Raw genomic sequence first — 22,594 nt, forward strand, 5'->3', positions numbered from 1 at the left:
TTACAGAGGTTAGGCAGTTGCCCAGGTAGTGTGCTGCTTAAGGCATATTAAAGTATAAAGGCTGTGTGGGTGTCTTTCACTCAGAACATAAACCACTGAGGCAGAAAGCAACCCCACGCCTGAGATTAGACAGGCAATGGCGGCGATTGCGTTTAATCCCAGCACTCTGGAGGCAGAGGCAGGCAGATCTCTAAATTCGAGGCCAGCCTAGTTTATGGAGTAAGTTTCAGGCAACCAGAGCTACACAGAGAAACCTTGTCTCAAAAAATATTATAAATAACTAGGTAAACAAATAAATAAATAATCATTCAGTCTTGCTGTATAGTCCTGACTGGCCTCACACTCGCAGAGATTTGCCAGTTTATGCCACCCAAGACCTTAGATTAAAGGCATGTCCATCATGCTCAGCTAGACAAAACCTCCAAACTGTCAAGTCTGCAGCAAAGTAAAGGCTTAGTTGAATTCCCAAGAACTATCAAAATCATTTCAAGCAATGTAAACAAGGAACAACCCATGATCCTAGCATTAGCACCAGGCATATCTGTGGTCTATTCACACATTAACACAAAGAATAGTGTTTACCTTAAAGATTCCCCAAATTCTAAAACTTCTTTACTCTATACAATTGGTTCACATTGATTTGCCATTTTCTCTGATGAAAATATCAACCAGAAAGTCTTCCTACAGCTATTACACATACCTTCATTATACTATATATACAAATCTATAGAGCTTTAAAGGACTAGAGAAACGGCTCAACGGTTAAGAGTGTATACTGCTTTACCAGAAGGCCAGTTCAGTTCCCAGAACTCGTATCAGACGGCTCACAATCACCTGTAACTCCAGCTCCAGGGGAGATCTAATGCCTCTGGCCTCCATGGGCATCTACTTTCATGTGCACATACCCATACATATACTCATATAATTAAAAATAATTAAAAGTAAATCTTTTAGAACACTGAGTAGGTGGAAGCAGGAAGACAGTGAGTTCAAGGTCAGCCAAAGCTACACAGCCTGTATCCCAAAGGAAAAAAAAAAACCTTAAAAGTGATTCTGAAAACTAAGTGTATACTATTACTTCCAATAATAATAATAAATATAGAAATAAAACAAAATTTTTATCATGTCATTGAGCCACAATAAATCCTTGTTACAGCTTTAAGAAAACAGTGATCATAACATAATATATGGCCTCCAATGTCAACTAACAACCAAATCTAAGAAATTAAAAATGTAGAATATGTCAGATGGCCAACCAAATCTGTGGCTGTTCAAAAGAACAAATGAGGTTCATTTCATTTCAGCACTCATACATAAAAATTAAGTGGCAGAAGTGCTGGGCTGAATATAAAACAGGAAGCAAATATGGTTTTCCACCAATTCCAATTATATTCCTATCAGCATAGAGGTAAGCACTTTACCACTGGAGCTATACCCCAGCACACAGTAAGGTGAGGTCGGAGACACAGATCTGTGTACAGTTGGGCATAGTAAAGGCCCCCTGGGTTTGACTGTTAGTATGCCCTCCTGATGTAAAAAACAAGGTGGGGGTAGATTCAAGGAATTACTAAAACTTAAAGAAAATGTCTAGTTAAGAGATTTACATAGCTACTATATATGCTACCACTAACATATACCTGTAACAAGTTTTTTACATTAAAGATATTTATACATACCATCACAAAAAGTAAACTAAAGTAAGCTTGCATATCAAATTTTATTTCATAAAATGCCACTGGGGCAGGGAGTATTGTACAGTACATGTTAGACATTTCTGGGAAACCTGTTTTTGATCTCTAGCACTGAAGAAAAAAAATCAATGACATGCCCTTTCAGCTATATTTTATATTTATTAAAAACAAATATAAAAATATTTATTTTAGCACAAAAATAAGTATTTTAGGATAAAAAATAGGATAGCACCTTATATAGGAAACGTTCTCATTTGAACATCTGATATATTTTTAAAATCCTCAGAAACTGCTACTGACAACTGCATAAAGCAAAGTATTTTGTATATTTTATATATTGCCCTTAGGATCTTGGAAAGATAAGCATGCTGGAGAGGAATCTGCTTAAATATACATGTGAGATGGATAGTTTATGAGATAAAACCAACAGGTGAAGACATGTTACATTTTCATTTGAAATGACATGATGTAACTATAATGGTAACTATACTCAGAGAAGTCAAAGAAATATAGAACTTTTCTGAGGTAGTTACAATGGGTCAGATATACTTCCAACCACAGAAGCCCACTGCCAAGCAAAACAGTGACTGGTTGGCATCTGACCATGTGAGCAACAGCAGCCAATAAGAACAGAAAATAAGCAGAAGACAAAAGCACCACCAGTCAACGGCAAGAGTCGCCATGTAAATGCTCTTCCTACATACAAATAAAGAAATCATGGGCACAGTCCTGTCATTAGCTATAGAAACTCACTCTATGAGCACAATTTCAAAGTAAGCCTTTGTTAAGTTTAAATAAACATCAATGTCAAGCTCCTATCAATTTTTGCTCAAAGTTTGCTAAATGATCTTATTTACTAAAACATAAATCCTTTACGTAACAGCTGTTTTACTCTATTTCTAATTTTCTGTATACCATTCAGCATCAGTGCACTCACTCTAACCCAGGGTCTGAAAGTAAGAAACAAATCAAAACAGCTGAGTAAGAAAAGGTTAAACCAAAAACACAAGAAAGGTGGCATTCATTAAGACGTTAACATTTTCTGGAAAACTTTAAGAAAATGAAGTTCAATTAACAGAAGTAATGAAAAAAACAAAAAAACATTGTTAACTGGGCAGCAATGGCCCAGCATTCCTAGGAAAGGAAGGACTCAGTCAACTCGTTAGACTCGCTCAGCAGGAATGAGAAGACACTGGAAATGCAGTGCACAGGTGGAATTCAAAGCTCATGGTTCCTTACTGGTGCCATTCGTATTGCTGGGTGTGCTCCGCAGCCTTGTACTGCTTTATGAAGTGTCTCACCAAACATATTTCGAAGTTCAACTGAGTGACAGTACACAGCATCAATCTTAGGCCACCAATCCAAGGCAGACTAAAAAAACGAGAGAACAGAGAGCACAAAATCACACGGGCTGTACGTCCTTTTACCGCAGCATGCCTTATCTTTACCACTTTTATACTTTTCTGAGAAACTTTCTAACACCATGCAAACATACAATACGATTTTCAAAGTCTTCAAATGATGTCTTTAAGTCAAACACTAACCAGACACAGGGTATGTTAGAATATAATACTGAGCATGTGCAAAATGAGGCTGTCCTTTCTCAACAATGCCATACTAAATTTAAAAACAAAGTTTTGCAAAAATTCTTCAGCCTCTTTTTATCTTTTAAAAAAGTTTAGCATTAACACATTTCAGAAACACATGCACACATCATATATTTTTCACCAGGTAAGAATGCTATCACCACAGCTTTCCATAAGATTAGTGGTTCAACACAATGTTGAGAGTCTATGTAAAACCATTAGTCAAATGCTTACAAACAACAATAATTAACATGAAATTAGTAAATGAAATAAAGCCATTAGTATACCAGTGATCTTTTAAGTTGATAAGCAGATGGCACAACACATGGAAGACTAAATGGTCACCAAAAACAAAGACGGTGATGCTAGCTAAGCATCATTCCTTTTACAATGCTAGAGATTAAAGTCAGGCCCCTGGGACATGTATGTTAAGTAAGTGCTCTTCCACTGATCTACATCCCCAGACCTTGCTAAGAGTTTGTAAAATAATTATTTTATACAACTATTTTCCTATTTCTATTTAACTGATCTAGCTGACTTATAAAGTCTGTTTTATTTAACTGTATCTCTAATGACTTTTACTTTAACTTTAATTAATATATTTCAATTTTAAATTCTTGAAAAATAATAATTGTGAAAAATCATTAAAGTGTATCAGTTTATAGAAAAATGAGTGGATAAACTTTCACTACTTATATAGATGATACATGAAAACAATATGCTTTAAATATAAAATTTCAATTTGTAATACTTCAGCAAAAACTGATATAATAACACATTCATATAGTAAATACAGGTGACTTAACAGCTTCATCCTAGTCATAGTTTGCTCTTCAGAATCAAGCTAGTCTTAACATTTAAGTCTTTCCTTTTTTTTTTTTGTTTTGTTTTGTTTTGTTTTTCAATACAGGGTTTCTCTGTGTACCCCTGGCTGTCCTGGAACTCACTCTGTAGACCAGGCTGGCCTCGAACTCAGAAATCCGCCTGCCTCTGCCTCCCAAGTGCTGGGATTAAAGGCGTGCGCCACCACCGCCTGGCCATTTAAGTCTTTCATAGTTCACAGTATTGTGAGTTATGAACTCTCTTTACAGTAAACCTAAATACAAAACTATGGCAGGCACACTAGTGTACACCTTTAATCCTGGCACAAGGGGGGCTAAAGCATGAGGAACTTCAAGGATATCCTGGGCTACACAGAAAGACTTCATTTCAAAAAATTAATAGAGGCCAGAGAAGTAGTTCAGCAGTTAAGAACACTGGCTGCTCTTACAGAGGACCGTGATTCAATTCCCAGCACCCACATGGCAGTTCACAACTGTCTGCAACTCCAGTTCCAGGGGATCCAACACCATCTTCTAGCCTCTACAAGCACCAAATTTGTGTTTGTGGTTCACTGACATACAGTAGGCAAAACAACCATACACATTTAAAAATTCATTAATTAATTTAAGAACTATAAATGTTAAACTATTATGGTTAGTTGCTCTCAGTTATTTGATTTAGCCAATTCCTACAAACTGGTATTGTTTACTGTCTCTTTCTTTTCATGTGTTATAATTAGATACTTTCAGGGAGAAAGAATGTATGTAGCTCACAGTTTAGGTTCTAGTGGCAAAGAAGTCAAAGCAGCAAGAGCTAGAGAAAGCTGGTCACATCAAATTCATAAGAAGGAACACAGAGCTTTCTCTACTCACTGCTCAGGAAATGGTACCACATAATGGACAGAATTCCCAGCACCCAGTTATGAGAGTTCATAACTCACAATTCCTACCTCAATTAACATAATCAAGATATTCAATCTTCATGGATACACTCAAAGGCTCACCTTCAAACTTTATACATTGCATAAAATCTTGGCAGAAATCAATAAACTAAACAGACAAGCATTTCCTTTAATATCTTATACAAATTACTGGGAGTAGGGATTGTTATTTTCAGTTTTGGTTTAGTTTACATCTGTTTGTTTTTTGACACAGGTTCTTGATGGAATTCACTATGTTATCTAAACTGGTCTAGAATCTGTGATTCTCCTGCCTCAGTCTTTTAGATGCTAGAACTACAAGCATAAGCTACCACAAACAGCTTACTATGTAATCATTTTTGGTAACTGTACAACTGTACCACAGTAATACCTATGCACTATATATAAGCTTTTAGACTTAAGATTTAAAAATTTTATAACTTTCTATTTTTATAAGGAATTAATTCATTTATTTCAAACTAGAGGATATATTTTCAAATAAAATAGGCACTAAAAATTAGACATCCTTGAGTTAATAAAAGAAAACTTTAGCATTTTGATCAGTTACTAAGTGTATCCTGAAACTAGTCAATAAAATCGACATTTCTCCTTAATAATAAGCTTTTTATTAAAAAATACCAATATAAGTGAATTATGTACATTCCTCAAGAGGTTATTTAAATGGTTTTCAAGTACCCTAGAAATATTTCTTTAACCATCTCTTACCAGAGATTACCTTCAATGTATTAACTATTAAAAAGTAAACTACAATAAACTGCTACAAGAAAAAAACCTGCAATGAACTACTTACTGTCCTATCTGTAGCATGCTGACTTGCATGTACTTTTTTTTTAAATTTCCTACCTGCACATCTAATTTAACCTTTAAAAAGCCTATACAGATGATACATAGATCTTAAAAATATAGTTTCTCTCTTAGTTCACAACATTTTCAAAAAGTGACAATATAAATACCATTTTAGAAACTACTGAAAAGCTTCCACTGCATCAAAATTCAAATAGTGAATAGACTTTAAGAATTTCTGAAAGAAATTGGAATGTTTTAAATCTAAACACAGTACTTATAAACTGTGTATGAGGACATCTCACAGAAGCAAGGTAAAACTCCAAACATAACTTCTCACTCTACATAAACCCACAAAAATATTACAACTTTTATCTTTTAGGGGAACATAATAATTTTTTAAATCTGTAAACTGGCTTAATAGAAAAGGTGAGCTGAGGAGGTATACTGAACCAAACCATTTAAAAAATACATATACATACACCAACAAATTTAAGATCTAGATTCCATGAATCTTGGGGAAAAATCATATTACTTGAAAACAAATATTTTCCTACTAAAAATTTCCATTAAAATTCTATAATACTCAATTGTATAAATTTGCATATTTACTGTTATAGTCTTTAGCAACTAAAAACACTTTAAAGTCAGTATTTGTTAGCCTCAAGTCTGTGTAGTGTGGACTCTAACAAATTTCTCTGAGTTTAAGAGACCTGCCTGGTCTACATAGTTTCAGGCCATCTAAAACTATATGATGAAACCTTAATAAACAAACAAACAAAAAGACACCTCGGCATTACTTGAGTTGTTTACAAGCTAGTCCACTCGACAGATGCTGATGCATTTAAAGACTAGTGCTTTATAGACACATATGTCTCCAGATGCAGACACACTGTGCCTTCATACATGCAGCACACCTTAGAAAGGAGTGCACACACTTTCACCAGGCACATTGAGGCATGCAGGAACTAACACTCCAGGCATGCTTGAAACCAAGAAAGGAGTAGCTCAGCCACTTACAGCAGTGCCAAGTCCATGCTTGAAAGTGCTCTATGTATTCAATTATAGACAAAAATATTTCATAATTAAAGTAACTAGTCACAGAATATTCAAAGACTATAAACTTGGATTTATTAAATTTTAACCATTTATATAAAGTTACCCAATTAATAAGTGGAATACTTCCAATATTTTGAATCAAGAGGGTGCAACTAGCAGTTTTGAATTACATATGGGATAGAAAACTCATCTTTTTAGTTTTTTTTTTTTTAAGACTAAACTTTGGAATGAGTCAATATGTTGAGTCAATGAGAGAATGGCCTGAGTCATTACACTGGAAAACATATGGTTTCTGTTATATAAACGTTTTATCTACACTCAGATTCATAATACTATCCTCATTGAAACTAATTAGATTTACTGTAACTTATATCTCTATCAGTGATATTCAAATGAGGACTATATTATTCCCCCAAGCATTTGGTTGTTCATAATGCCGGAGATATAGCATAGTTGCCGTTTGATGAATGATAAATGTCCTGCAAGGCCAGGCTGAAACAGAGACCTAGCATCCTAAAATGCTACTAGCTCTCCACAAAGCAAAATGAATATGTCACTAAGTAACTTGATCAGCAGTTATTTTCCCCTGCAAAAATACCTTTAAAAAAGAGTAACCTTAAAGAAAAAAGAAAAAGAAAAAAAAGAGTAACATTAGGTTTAATCCAATAATTCTAAGGTAAATGAAGGAATGGGTGTTATTTTATAATTCACATGTCATAAAATAGAATTTAATTATAAGACAAATATTCCAAAGTACTAATAATTGAAGACTTTAAGGAAGGAAAAAAGAAAGTGAACAAGTTAGTCATAAATGTAACATATCTGTCAACGTGTGAAAGTAGCACCAAGGAAAATCAAATCAGAGAACATTCAAATCCAACTGTTCATAAAAGAACCTTTTTTTGCTCGGCAGTGGTGGTACACGCCTTTAATCCCAGAGAAACCCTGTCTCGAAAAACTAAAAAAAAAAAAAAAAAAAAAAGAGAGAGATTTTGTTTTGTTTTGTTTCGAGACAGGTTTCTTTATAGCCCTGGCTGTCCTGGAACTCACTCTGTAGACCAGGCTGGCCTCGAACTCAGAAATCCGCCTGCCTCTGCCTCCCAAGTGCTGGGATTAAAGGCGTGCGCCACCACTGCCCAGCAAAAGGAGATTTTTAAATTCTACAGTCTACATCTAGTACTGCTTTCCTGCCTGCCTTCCATTTAGTACACACACAGAACAAATATCTCTAATGAATTCAGCTATTTTCTTAGATATGCTTTTGTCTCTTGTGAATATATATTTTAAGGCATGTCAGTGTTTTATTCTAATTAAAGGGGATTAAAAGGTAAAATCAAATAAAGTTTCATCATTTTAAATGTGCCAAAAGTAAGCTACACTATAATTATTCTTCCTTTGAACTTAGCCAAAAAGATAGTAAGTCAGAATCTGTCGAATGCTTTGTTATGAAAGCACTAAATTATATTTCAGTGGCATTGTTCTCAACAGATTTTGAACTTTAAATGAAACTTTGTAGGTTTACTCCTTCCCAAAAATTCTGTTAACTCCATTCCTCTCAATAAAAGCCTCAGGTACAGATTGAACACACAGACTGCAGCTGAACATTAAATGCTGGTATAATCACCTTAGAGAAGCTCTCTGTTTTATATAAAGGTCTAAGTTCAGAATGTTTGGTAAAACGAGAATCATCCTTTAAAAGAAATGAACATATAACCCAAAACAAAAAAGAAAACTTAACATTTTAGTAAACAGAAATACCTTTTAGACTTACATTGGTGATGATGCGGTGGAGTGAGTTGACCAACACATAGTGAAATGTAGAAGGTGAATTCTGAGCCAGGCAGATCTGCCAAAAAAATGTTCATTAACACAAAAGAGAGAAAAGAACAGCAAAAAGTAAGTTACTTTCAATAAGATAAAAATTTAAGGTCTTAAAATTAATGTCAAGAATTAGAATTAAGAAATATTAGTAACGCCAGGCGGTGGTGGTGCACGCCTTTAATCCTAGCACTTGGGAGGCAGAGGCAGGTGGATTTCTGAGTTAGAGAGTTCGAGGCTAGCCTGGTCAACAGAGTGAGTTCCAGGACAGCCAGGGCTACACAGAGAAATCCTGTCTCGAAAAACCAAAAAAAAAAAAAAAAAAAAAAAAAGAAAGAAATATTAGTAAGAGGCCAGAAAGATTATCTCAGGGGTTAGCACCACTGACTGCTCTTTAAAAAGACCTAGGTTCAGTTCTCAGCACTCACACATTTCACAACTGTCTCTTAACTATAGTTCCAGGGGACACAGTGCCCTTTTCTGGCCTCAGTCAGCCCCAAGCACATACATGGTGCACAGATATAAATGAAGGTAAAACATCCAGATGCATGAAATAAAAATAGAACTGTTTTTTAAAAAAAAAATACTAGTAAAAGTATACTTATTCATCTTTATGTTTCTGTATTTTGTAAGGATAATCACATCAATAAACATGGTTATATAAAACAATTGTTTTACCTTAAAGTGTTGGTTGTTGTGAGGGCTTATCCGAAAGCAAGAGACAAGACAGTCAATCATGAGGTCCACATCTGCAGGCTGACTGCCTCTAGAGAATGGTTTACTTGGATTAAAAAGCAGGTTCTATAAAAATCCCAATAGAAAACAATGGCCTTTAAATAGTCATGAAATATTGATTTAACAAGGTATATACACATAATCAACATTATCCACATCGATTATAGTAAACTTTAGTTGCCAGAAAAAGCACAAAATACTGGCTACTATAGTCTGTCAATATCATCTAAGACTTACTATATCAAATTAAGACCCAAGCACCTATATATATATTAAGAAAACTGAATGCGTATCAGTCTTCCTGTTCTCAGTCTATACTAATGAGCATAGTAACAACAAAAGCAGGTCCTTTGAACATATCATCAAAGTTAATTCAAAATTTAGAGTTAGCAGAATATTTATACAGGAAGGTTATCTACACAATTTCCTTAAAGTCTATAGATGGGAAAGAACAGCATATTACCTTAAGATCAACCACCATGGACTGAACTAGTAGGAAAATGACAGAGTTATCTTCCCAGTTGATGTAAGTACTTGCTTTACACAACTTGACACAAGCAATGGCAGCACTTTCAGTCAGCTGTCTGCTTCCTCCATGGCCAGCAAGTGCTTTTCGTAAACTGTCCAGAAACAGCTTCTATAGAATTTAAATGTAGGAAGGCAATAGTTTGTTCTATTATAGATATATCTAACAAAGTAGCAAATTAGCCACCTCTAAAACTCCAACTATAAACACGAATGGCTTGTATTTGGCTATAATTTCATATTTAAGGAGTCAGCACTTTAAAAAAAAAAACCCACAACAGCCATACCACTCCTGGGCATATACCCAGAAGATGCTCCAACATATAACAAGGACACATGCTCTACTATGTTCATAGCAGCCTTATTTATAAAAGCCAGAAGCTGGAAAGAATCCAGATGTCCTTCAACAGACAGGAATGGATACAGAAAATGTGGTACATTTACACAATAGAGTATTACTCAGCTATTAAAAACAATGAATTCACCAGGCGGTGGTGGCGCACACCTTTAATCCCAGCACTTGGGAGGCAGAGGCAGGCGGATATCTGAGTTCGAGGCCAGACTGGTCTACCGAGTGAGTTCCAGCACAGCCAGGGCTATACAGAGAAACCCCGTCTCGAAACACCAAAAAAAAAAAAAAAAAAAAAAAGAATTCATGAAATTCTTAGTCAAATGGATGTAACTAGCAAATATTATCCTGAGTGAGGTAACCCAATCACAAAAGAATACACATGGAATCCACTCACTGAAAAGTAGATAATTAACCCAAAAGCACACTATACCCAAAATACAACTCACAGACCACATGAAGCTCATGAAGAAGGAAAACCAAAGTGTAGGTGCTTTGGTCCTTCTTAAAATGAGTAACAAAATACTCATGGGAGCATATATGGAGACAAAGTATGGGACAGAAACTGAAGGAGGGGCCTTCTGGAGACTGTTCCACCTGAGGATCCATCCCATGTGCAGTCACCAAAGATAGACACTGATCTGGATGCCAAGAAGTGCATGCTGACAGGAACCTGATATAGCTGTCTCCTAAGAGGTCTGCCAGAGCCTGATATATACAGAGGCAGATGCTCACAGCTAACCATTGAACTGATCATGGGGTTCCCAATGGAGGAGGTAGAGAGAAGGCTAAAGGAGCTGAAGAGGTTTGTGGCCCCATGGGGAGTGCAACAATATCAACCAACCAGAGCTCCCAGGGTTTAAACCACCAGCCTGGGAGCACATAGGGAGGGACCCATGGCTCCAGCTATATATGTAGAGGAGGATAGCCTTGTCGGGCATTGGTGGGACAGGAGGTCCTTGGTCCTATGAAAGCTGGATGCCCCAGTGTGGGGGAATTTGAGGGCAGGGAGGTGGGAGTGGATGGGTAGTTAGGGGCACATCCTCACAGAAGCAGGAGGAGGGGGGACAGGATACAGAGTTTCAGGTGAGGAATGGGGAGAGGGGATAACATCTGAAATGTAAATAAAATATCCAATGAAAATTTCAGAAAAAAAAAAACCCACGAAACACTTTTCTCTACTTTCCCTGTTGACTTACTGTAGGGATAAAAGAAACTCCTTACTATACATTTGAAATAAGTATTAGTTGATTGTATCTCTCCTCTCGATGCTACCTTTGAAGCTTAATCATTAGCCAGCCCTGGTTGTGGTAAAAGTCAAATTATTTCATTCTTTTCTACTACTCTAGAGTATATTTAATCTCAAGCCTTCTAAACAATATACCCAAGGGTATTCTGTTGCTCTAAATTTCATTTCTAGAAATAAAAAAAAAATTTTAAAGTGTAGCTTTGCCATAAGCTATAGACGAAGCCAGCTGTAAACAAGATGTTCCCTATGAGGTCAGGGCCCTACATAGACCTAGACAAGGATGGAGGCAGCACAGGATCTTAACAGACTTGACAGCTAATAAAACATCAGTCCGTGCAGAATTAAAATGATACTGAAGACCTCTCTGATGGTGATGATGTCCAGTCACCTATGTGCTGCTTTTGTGAGGTGTCCTGAACTGTTCAGGACAGGGTCAAATGGTTATAGAGACCTTATAAAGATCCCTAGGAAATCAGATCTGATAAACGAAAGGAGGAAGACAGGCTGAACCTACTAGATGTATTAATAATACCTAAGTGTGCAAGGCCTTTGTCCTGGTGTGTTTTAATTTTAAAAAGCAGCACCTACACAAGAAATAAAAATATTAAAATTGAATACCCAAAAGCAATGGTTCAGAGGTTAAGAGCACTTGGTACTTTTACAGAGAACCAGAATCCAGTTTCTAGCACCTACACTGAGTGGCTCAGAACTGCTTGTAACTCCAGCTCTAATGGATCTTTTATACCTCTGTTGGAATACAAACACACACACACACACACACACACACACACACACAGAGCACACACCAATCTTTTATTGAAAAATGAATAAAGCAAAAAAGCCTATCTTGCCGGGCGGTGGTGGCGCATGCCTTTAATCCCAGCACTTGGGAGGCAGAGGCAGGTGGATTTCTGAGTTTGAGGCTAGCCTGGTCTACAGAGTGAGTTCCAGGACAGCCAGGGCTATACAGAGAAGTACCTGTCTCGAAAAACAAAACAAACAAACAAGCAAACAAACAGCCTATCTTGTTGAAAGATTCATTTTAGTTTATGTCCATGTTTGTGTGCCTGCTTGCTTTATACATAACATGAATCTGGAACCTGAGTTACAGGCAGTTGTAAATTACCCAATAAAGAAGCTGCAACATACACCTAGGTACTCTGCAAGTGATCGGAAACCCTGAGCCATCTTTCCAACACCTAAAAAAATCAATTTCTGTAATCTCAATCCTTCTTTGTATCTTATAAATTTCTTCCCCTGGCTTTTCTACTAAATGAAAATCTATATAACATTTCAAAAGCTAAGCCTCTCCCAAACCAGAAGAATACATGTTCTTAAGTGCACATAGTGCATTTTCCAAAACAAAGCACATGTGAGGTCACTAAGCAGGTCTAAGTAAGTTGAAAGAGGTTAAAATTAAACAGCATGTCACCTCTGGTAAAGGGGACTGAAACCAGAGCATATGGAAAACTAGAGAACTCACGAATATACAAAAACTCAACACAGTCATAAGCAAAAAGTAAATAATTAAAAAAAAAAACCCCACCTCACCAGGAAAAGGCCATCAGGAGTGCCTTGGGTTGAGCAGTGAAACACATGAGAGCAACGGCAGTGCAGAGGAAAAACAAACAAACGAAAAGCAATAAAGCTCTCCCATCGGTAACTCATAGGACTAGAGAAAGAGCAAGCTAAACTCAGAAGTAGCATGTGGGCAGGAATAATAAATATTAGAGTAGAGATCAATGTAACAAATACACAACAGCAATGGAGAAAACCAACAAAACCAAACGTTCAAGTAAAAAAGTCAATAAAATTTACAAATTTCTGGTAGATTTGGGGGGTGGGAGGCCTGGAGAAGGGCCTGCTCTATAAACAAAAGGATGTGAGTTCGGATCCCAGAACCATTTAAAAAGCTGAACATGACTATAAAAGCCAGATGATCCTGGGCAGATGTCATCCAGATCCTAAGAGAACATAAATGCCAGCCCAGGCTACTATACTCACCAAAACTCTGTTAACATAGATGAAGAAACCAAGATACTCTATGACAAAACCAAATTTAGACAATATCTTTCCACAAATCCAGCCTTACAAAGGATAACAGAGAGGAAACTCCAACACTAGAAGGGAAACTACACCCTACAAAAGGCAAGAAAGTAGTCTTCTTTCAACAAACTCAAAAGAAGATAGCCACACAAACATAATTCCACCTCTAACACAAAAATAACAGGAAGCAACAATCACTTTTCCTTAATATCTCCTAAAACCAATGGACTCAATTCCCCAATAAAAAAAACACAGTATAACAGACTGGATATGTAAACAGGACCCAGCATTTGGCTGCATAAAGGAAATACATGACAGTATCAAAGACAGACACTACCTCAGAGTAAAGGGCTGGAAAACAAGCAAATGATCCAAAGAAACAAGCTGGAATGGCCATTCTAATATCGAATAAAATCGACTTTCAACTAAAAGTTATCAAAAAGTTACTATAAAGAAGGACATTTCATACTCATCAAAGGAAAAAAATCTACCAAGAACACTCAATTCTGAACATCTATGCTACAAATGCAAGGGCACCCACATGCATAAAAGAAACTTTAGTAAAGCTCAAAGCACATACTGCACCTCACACAGTAGTAGGAGACTTCACACCCACTCTCATCAATGGACAGATCATGGAAACAAACTGAACAGAGATACATTGAAACTAACAGAAGTTATGGACCAAATGAATTAGATAGATAGATAGATAGATAGATAGATAGATAGATAGATAGATAGATAGATAGATAGGAAGGACAGATAGAACATTTCATCCTAAAACAAAAGAATATACCTTCTCAGCACCTCGTGATACCTTCTCCAAAACAGACCACACAATCAGTCACAAACAGGTCTCAACAGATACAAGAAGATTGAAATAATCCCATGCATCCTACCAGATCACCATGAACAAAGGCTGGACTTCAATAGCAACAAAAACAACAGAAAGCCCACATACACATGGAAGCTGAACAACGCCCTACTCAATGATAACTTGGTCAGTGACAAAATAAAGAATGAAATTAAAGACTTTTTAGAATTTAATGAAAATGAAGGCACAACATACCCAAACTTATGGGACTCCATGAAAGCAGTGCTAAGAGAAAAACTCACCTCTTGAGTGCCTACAAAAAGAAACTGGAGAGTGCATACACTAGCAGCTTAACAGCACAGCTGAAAGCTCTAGAACAAAAAGAAGCAAATACACCCAAGAGGAGTAGACAGCAGGAAATAATCAAACTCCAGGCTGAATTCAACCAAAGTAGAAACAAAAAGAACTATACAAAGAATCAACAAAACCAGGAGCTGATTCTTTGAGAAAATCAACAAGATAGTAGATAAACCCTTTGCCAGACTAATTAGAGGGCACAGAGACAGTATCCAAATTAACAAAATCAGATATGAAAAGGGAGATATAGCAACAGAAACTGAGGAAATTAAAAAAAAATCATTATCTCCTATTATAAAAGCCTATTTCAACAAAACTGAAAAATCTGGATGAAACGGACAATTTTCTAGACAGATACCAAATACCAAAGTTAAATCAGGATCAGATAAACCATCTAAACAGTCCCATTACCCCTAAAGAAATAGAAGCAGTCATTAAAAGCCTCCCAACCAAAATAAGCCCAGGACTAGACGGGTTTAGTGCAGAATTCTATCAGACCTTCAAAGAAGACCTAATACCAATACTCTTCAAACAATTCCATGAAATAAACACAGAAGTAGCACTACCCAATTCATTCTATGAAGCCACAGTTACGCTGTATATTCTCCCTTGGAGATGGAATGGTTTCTGTCTAATCAGGAACTTGTCACAATTTCCTTTCATAGAGGACTTCATTAGGAATTTTTTTTCTACTCCTATCATGTTTAAGGTTCCAAATAGATTTTATAAACTGGCTGAGTGCATATTACTTCTAGCTTCAGAAGATATCATGTATATTTAAGAGACATTTAACTATTAAAAATTATTTTGATGACAACTTACAAAAACTCAATATTGAGTTGTATATTTTAAAATAAATTTTATTAATTTAATATTAATATTGGTTGAAATCTGTATAATTGTTACTAAGCTGAAGTTATAATTTCTTTTTTCTTTCTTTTTTTTTTTTTGGTTTTTCGAGACAGGGTTTTTCTCTGTATAGCCTTGGCTGTCCTAGAACTCACTCTGTAGACCAGGCTGGCCTCGAACTCAGATATCCGCCTGCCTCTGCCTCCCAAGTGCTGGGATTAAAGGTGTGCGCCACCACTGTCCAGCCTTTTTTTTTTTTTGTTTTGTTTTTTGTTTTTTTTTGTTTGTTTGTTTGTTTGGTTGGTTTGGTTTTTTCGAGACAGAGTTTCTCTGTATAGCCCTGGCTGTCCTAGAACTAACTCTGTAGACCAGGCTGGCCTCGAACTCAGAAATCCACCTGCCTCTGCCTCCCAAGTGCTGGGAAGTTATAATTTCTTAAATGGTGTAAAATTTACTTTGATTTCAAATTTAAGGTCTTCATTGGTACGAGTTTCTTATTGTTGTAAAAGTGAGATTAATATTGTTACTCTCATAGGCATTGTGCCTATATAACACATTTAGGAATACAAGGCTTAGACTCAGTCCTTCTTTAACTCTTTTAACTGATTCAACATGGTTTGCCTGTGAGTTAAGGACCTATAACAAATTCATGGCTCTGAGTTTATTATTAGGGTGTTTTCTATATTTTATTTAGAAATAGCTGAGAGGAGTTAACAGACAACAAACAATCCAGATTGCCTTACATGGATAGTTGGTTTTCAAAATGTCAGAAGTCCACAGAATTGATGTTACAAATATTTCTGTATTAATATTCATTTTGATTAGAGACCTGTCTGCTCCTGACAGCTTCCTGTCTTGGATTCTAAGAAGAAACTGAGCATCTTTGGAGTCACTCCAGTTGTGGTGAGACAGCCACTAGGCAAGAATTGCCTCTTTTTATCTACAGACAAATTACTGTCCTGAAAAGGACACACTTACAGAATTGTCGACTGATTATATCTGCCAAGACAGAGTAATCAGCCCTGAATCACTAGGTCTGTCAGATGAACCTGGGCCAGAAGGCTGCAGATCGGATGCTCCAACGTTTTGCAGTATAGGGACTGTTCAGGTGTTCAGAGGTCTCTATAAATTGACTAAGTTTTAGAAGCTATGGTTTGTGCTTCCCATAATTTCAGTTAATTCAGTCATTCTGGATTTCTGACAAGGTTGAAGACTTATAGTCTCATAGCCAATCCCAGCTATTTACTTTGAGAGAAAAGACTTGAGAGGATGGTTTTCAGCTGACATTCATTCTAAAGTCAAGAAAAAAGCCAGGTTCAGAACTAAGTCTTTTAGTTAGGAGAGATGACAGAGGTTCTGGTTAGTCAACAAAATGATGGACTGGGTATTAGGTCTATCTTGTACCTTACTCATACAAATTGGTATAGTTATGCTCTAATTGTATTTTGAGAGAAAAGTTTTATCTTAACAGGAAGGTTGATATGTAGGAGGAGCTATGGTGGGAAGAGTAAGGAGAGGAAGAGGAGGAGTAAGGAGAGGAGGAGGAGCTAGGAAGAGAGGAAGGGGGGGTTGGAGAGAGGAACATGGAGGCGGATGTTCATGTGTCTCCGCCAGTTAAAAATAGTTGGTATATCTAGGTTGGGTATGGGCATGCTGTTATTGAGCATTACCAAACTTAAAAAGCCTTTGATTAACATTTAAGGGAAAAAAAAAGTTCTCATATGAAAAAAAAAAAAAAAAACTATAGTCAATATACATTTCCTCAAATCTTTGTACTGAAGCCTTAGAAAATGTATTATTAGCTATCTAATTTATTTGCAAATAGCCAGTCAAATTTAATTCATAAACATAAACTTAAATTATAAATTTCTAAATGTATTTTAATGATTACAAATTTAAATAACAGAATTTTTCTGGTTTACTATTACTCACCATTAAAACCAACAGAGTTCACAAATATATTACTGATCCTTCTTTCAAATAAAATAATATGTGAATGCATCTCTGCTAAGGTCAACCAACTATTTGACCTAGCATGGATGTAACTAAAATGTCCACCTTGAATAAACAAGCTGCTCCCATCAGGAACAACAGACACTCATTTACTTTCCTGACCTTGTTTATGTTGTTCTCATCAACCACATCCTTGGATATGTCCTGGATTATTTCCGGACACAAGATAAGGAGAATGATTTGTAGTGGCCAAACTGCTGCTTTACGTTTGGTGCTTTCTGCAAAACCATCCACCAAGTCAAACAGCTTTTCTGCACACTCTGTGAAAAATACAAACATTAAATGATTGATTGTATTAGATAAGAAAATCCTTGCATTAAATTAAAACCAGAATTATTAAGCCACTCAAATATCAGAGTTTAAAAGAATGTGTAAGAAGAGTTAATGTGACCCATCCTAGACAAGTTGGCATTTTAGAAGAGCTTTGTGTGCTGTCGCAGTCTAGGTCTTACAGAAGGAACAAAAGGCTGACAGCTCCCTGGGGGTCTCTAACATCTACTATGTAGACGGCGCCCTAAAATTGTTATTCAGAAGTAAAAATAGTATTTCCTCCTTAGATATACCTAAATATAGAGTTCTAGAAAATACACACGCACGCAAGCACGCACGCACGCACGCGCACACACATGCAGGCTGTGAGAGAGCCACCAGTATTCAATCACAACATGAAAGACTAGAGCTTCATTTCAAACTTCTTTTTACCCACTTGCTCAAAAGGGAAAGGACTGGAAATAATACAGAAATAGAAGAGAAAACTTTAATTCCTGTTACAGCTGACGAAAGAAAACAGAAAAACCACTTGTTAACAAAACAAGCTAAAAAGCAGCACATCTTATCTCTGAGAGTTTAGTAAGGTGTCATGCCAGCCCCTCACCCCATACCCAGTCACTCTTTAGCCAGCTTACCAGCCATATCTGTCTGTGGAATTTGGTATAGCTTTGTAAATTCATCCGGATAATTTTCTACCCAGTTCCAAAAAGCCTACAAGTAACAAAATACGTGTTTTTATAGGAAAGCAGTCAATTTTCCAATATATTAAATAGCACAGAATATAAGTTTCTTCACATTAAATATTGAATTGCATTCTTCCCATTAAGGTAGTATGGAACTACCATGCAAGTTTTGACTTTCTCATACTCAAGATACAAAATACAACAACCAAAATTTGAATACCCAAGAAGTTGAAGCTTACCTTTTCTAGGCTATTTATAACTGCCAACTGTGCGACCTTCTTCAGGGCTTTAAATTTAAATGCTGTTTCTGGAAGGAAAAAAATTGCTTTATTAACTCTCAATTATTTAACAAGTAAAATTCAAAACTACTATAAAATAATTTTATAAACTATTTTGCTTCCAGTATTAATAAGCAACTTAATAATAAAAATAAATATAAATCCAAACCCATGAGCTACATCAATGGAGACAGAAATAAATGAAAATCAAACATGTTTTGAACATCAAGTTTTCCCTTTGCTCTATTTTAAAATTAATTTACAAAACAAAAACTATAAACATGGGGATTAAGAAATGGCTTGGTGGTTAAGAGCACTAGACACCGGTCCAGAGGGCCGAGGTTCAATATCCATCATCCAAAAGGTAGCTCACAGGCACCCATTCCAGTTCAGGCACCCTCTTCTGTCCTCTACAGGCACCAGGCGCTCACATGCTACACAGACACATGCTGCCGAAACACGCTTAAATATACAATAAAAATAATGTAAAACTTGCCGGGTGGTGGCGCACGCCTTTAATCCCAGCACTTGGGAGGCAGAGGCAGGTGGATTTCTGAGTTCAAGAGTTCAAGGCTAGCCTGGTCTACAGAGTGAGTTCCAGGACAGCCAGGGCTACACAGAGAAAACCTGTCTTGAAAAAGCCAAATAATAATAATAATAATAATAATAATAAAACTTATTTTTAAGTCTATTAAAAACATAAAAGCCAATCATGGTGGCAACACCTTTAATCCTAGCACTTAGGATGCAGAAGCAGGTGGATCTCTGTGAATTCAAGGAAAGATTTGGTCTGCAGAGAAAGTTACAGGACAGCCAGAGTTACATAGAGAGGCTCTGCCCCCCAAACAACAACAACAAACCAAAAACTCATACAGGTAGAAGAGATGATTCAGTGCACGAGCACTGGCTGCTGTTCAAAGGACCTGAGTTTAGTTCCCAGCACCAGTTCACAACCAACTATAACCTCAGCTTCAGAGGATCCAACACCCTCTTCTGCTATCTGAGGGCACTGCATGCATATGCACACATAACAAAACTTAAAAAAAAAAAAAAAGACACTGGTTATTTAAATGTTTCTCAATCATACATTTAACTAATTTTTAGCATTTCAGTATGTTGAGTAGCACTGATAAATACTTGCACTTATGTAAAGTTTTATCCACCGTCTTTTTCTTCAAGGTAAGCAAGAACAAACCCTTTCTGAGGATTCTGAAATCTATAGAGCTGCTTTTCAGAAGTTGTCCCCTCAGCAGCATACTGATGATCTGTCACCTGCCTGCCACCACTGTCTAGTAGGACAGCTTCAATTTTGATAATCTGAATACTTAAAATAGATACTTTATCTTTGAATTCTTTTTTTGTTTGTTTGTTTTTTGGGGTTGTTTTTTGTCTTTTGGTTTTTCAAGACAGGGTTTCTCTGTGTAGCCCTGGCTGTCCTGGAACTCACTCTGTAGACCAGACTGGCCTCGAACTCAGAAATCCACCTGCCTCTGCCTCCTAAGTGCTGGGACTAAAGGCGTGCGCCACCACTGCCCAGCTTTTCCCACCCTTTCATGTGTACACACACATAAACACATCTTTAAATCTAAGTACCATATAGAAAACAAAGCATGACTTGTTTGTTTGAACCAGGCTTATTTAACATCATAAATTCCAGTTCCATTCATTTTCCTGTAAATGTCATGATGGCATTTTTCTTTTCAGCTGCATAAAATTCCATTATCATACATAGCATTTTAGTTTCTTATTTTGTAAAAAATTCTGTTAATAAAAAACACAAAGTAGAAGTCTGGCCAATCGGCACACAACTGCTTCCACATAAAAAAGCACTCTACCAAACTCTGACTCAAAGAACATACAAATGTTTCTTTTTATCATGGATCCAGTAATTGTCTATACTTTTCCATTTCACTATTTTTTAAAATTCCACATATTCTCATTGTTATCTTCTGCTCCAGTTACAGAATAGGAAGTAAGTAGGGTGGTTGAAATAACCCTCGTGGCAGCTTTCTGCTGAATTTTCTTTGCAATCTGAGATCTGTGGCTGTAAAGGATCACACTACAACCAACTATGGTAGCCTTAATAGGTAAATCCATCTTCCTTACCACAGACTGTAAGGTGCAAGTGATACCAAGTGATAGGCTTCCTTGTGAGACCTTTGGAAGCACTACCTGCCAACTCCAATGTCTTGGCAGTGAGGTACTCCAGGATCTCAGTCCTGTACACAGCAGCAGTGGCACATATCCACGGCTCATGATGTGCATCTATCTGTCCGTTGACTGGACCTACAAGACACTATATAGCCCAGCTCTTTATGAACAAGAAATTAACTTAGCCTTGGCCTTCCCACTAGCCTTTCCAGTTTTTCCTCCACTCTACCACACAAATGCTCACTGCTGCTGCCGCCACCACTCACTGTACCAAATGTCCTGTATCCATTCTTCTCATGGTGGATCAGGCTGGTTCCATTTCCTAGCCACTGTGAATTGTGTGGCAGTAAACATGGATGTACAAGAATTTCTGTAGATATGCAATACAGTAGTACATCTGGGTCATATGGTCGATTATCAATTTTCTGAGGAACCCTTCAAACTGACTGCCACAGTGGAATTTCAAATTTACATTCTCAAAAGGAGTTAACAAGCATTCTGCTAGCCCCACCCACATCCTTACCACTATTTGTTGTCTTTGTTTTCTTGAGGACAGCCATTCTAACTGAGTGAGGTGAGACAGAATCTCAAAGCAGTTTTAATTTGCATTTCCTTGATGTCTAAGAATGTTTAAAACTTTCCCCAAATATCTATTGGTCATTTGTATTCCTCCTACTAGGGATTCTCTGTTCAGCTCATGAGCCTATTTATAGACTAAATGATTTTAGAGTTTAATTTTAGCAGTCATTTATATATCCTAGATATCAGTTCCCAGCCAGATGTAAGCCTGGCAATTTCTCTTCCCAAGTCTGTAAATGGTCTCTTTACTCTAGTGACTGTGTCCTTTGCTTGGCAGAGATTTCCAATCTCATGTAATTCTATCTGTCAAGTCTTGGTATTGTTTCCTGTGATATAGTCCTTGTCAGAAAATTCTTGTCTACACCTATGTCTTCAAATGTTTTACCTGCCTTTTTTCATTAGGGTTTTGATACTGAATGTCATAGTTTGAATATGCTTGGCCCAGGGAGTGACACTATTAGGAGGTGTGGCCCTTGTTGGAATAGGTGTGTCACTGGGCATGAGCTTTAAGACCCTCATCCTAGCTGCCTGGAAGTTAGTATTCTGCTCATAGCCTTCAGATGAAGATGTAGAACTCTCAGCTTTGCATCATACCTACCTGGATACTGCCATGCTCCTGCCTTGATGATAATGGACTGAACCTCTGAACCTGTAAGCCAGTCCCAATTAAATGGTATCCTTTATAAGACTTGCATTGGTCATGGTGTCTGTTCACAGCAGTAAAACCCTAACTAAGACACTGAATGTATTGTTGCACAATGTAAGAGATATGGACAAATTTTCATTCCCTATATAGAAATCCAGTTTTTCCAGCACCACTTGTTAAAGAGGGCACCTTTTCTCCAATGTGTGTGTGTGTGTGTGTGTGTATTTTTGTTTGTTTTGTTTTTTTTTTTTTTGTTTTTTGTTTTTGTTTGTTTTTCGAGACAGGGTTTCTCTGTGTAGCTCTGGCTGTCCTGGAACTCACTCTGTAGACCAGGCTGGCCTCGAACTCAGA

The 22,594-nt window shown here is 36.9% G+C and overlaps 1 protein-coding gene and 1 pseudogene across 2 annotated transcripts in view; one reads left to right on the forward strand and one right to left on the reverse strand.

Annotated features, from left to right (window-relative positions):
• Nf1 (neurofibromin 1) overlaps window positions 1–22,594 on the reverse strand; it is a 244,273-nt gene that overhangs the window by 159,981 nt on the left and 61,698 nt on the right. For both annotated transcript variants that reach the window (XM_028759210.1, XM_028759209.1), the window contains exons 6-12: window positions 18,829–18,896; window positions 18,542–18,617; window positions 17,739–17,896; window positions 9,898–10,071; window positions 9,378–9,500; window positions 8,653–8,727; window positions 2,931–3,062 (exon numbers count right to left, since the gene is read on the reverse strand). In XM_028759210.1, coding sequence (XP_028615043.1) covers window positions 2,931–3,062; window positions 8,653–8,727; window positions 9,378–9,500; window positions 9,898–10,071; window positions 17,739–17,896; window positions 18,542–18,617; window positions 18,829–18,896 — 806 coding nt within the window. The remainder of the gene's footprint in view (window positions 1–2,930; window positions 3,063–8,652; window positions 8,728–9,377; window positions 9,501–9,897; window positions 10,072–17,738; window positions 17,897–18,541; window positions 18,618–18,828; window positions 18,897–22,594) is intronic.
• Window positions 11,276–11,974, forward strand: LOC114613800 (annotated as a pseudogene).

This window comes from Grammomys surdaster, unplaced genomic scaffold (genome assembly GCF_004785775.1).
Source record: "Grammomys surdaster isolate TR1022 unplaced genomic scaffold, NIH_TR_1.0 126278, whole genome shotgun sequence".
NCBI classification, from domain to species: Eukaryota; Metazoa; Chordata; class Mammalia; order Rodentia; family Muridae; genus Grammomys; species Grammomys surdaster.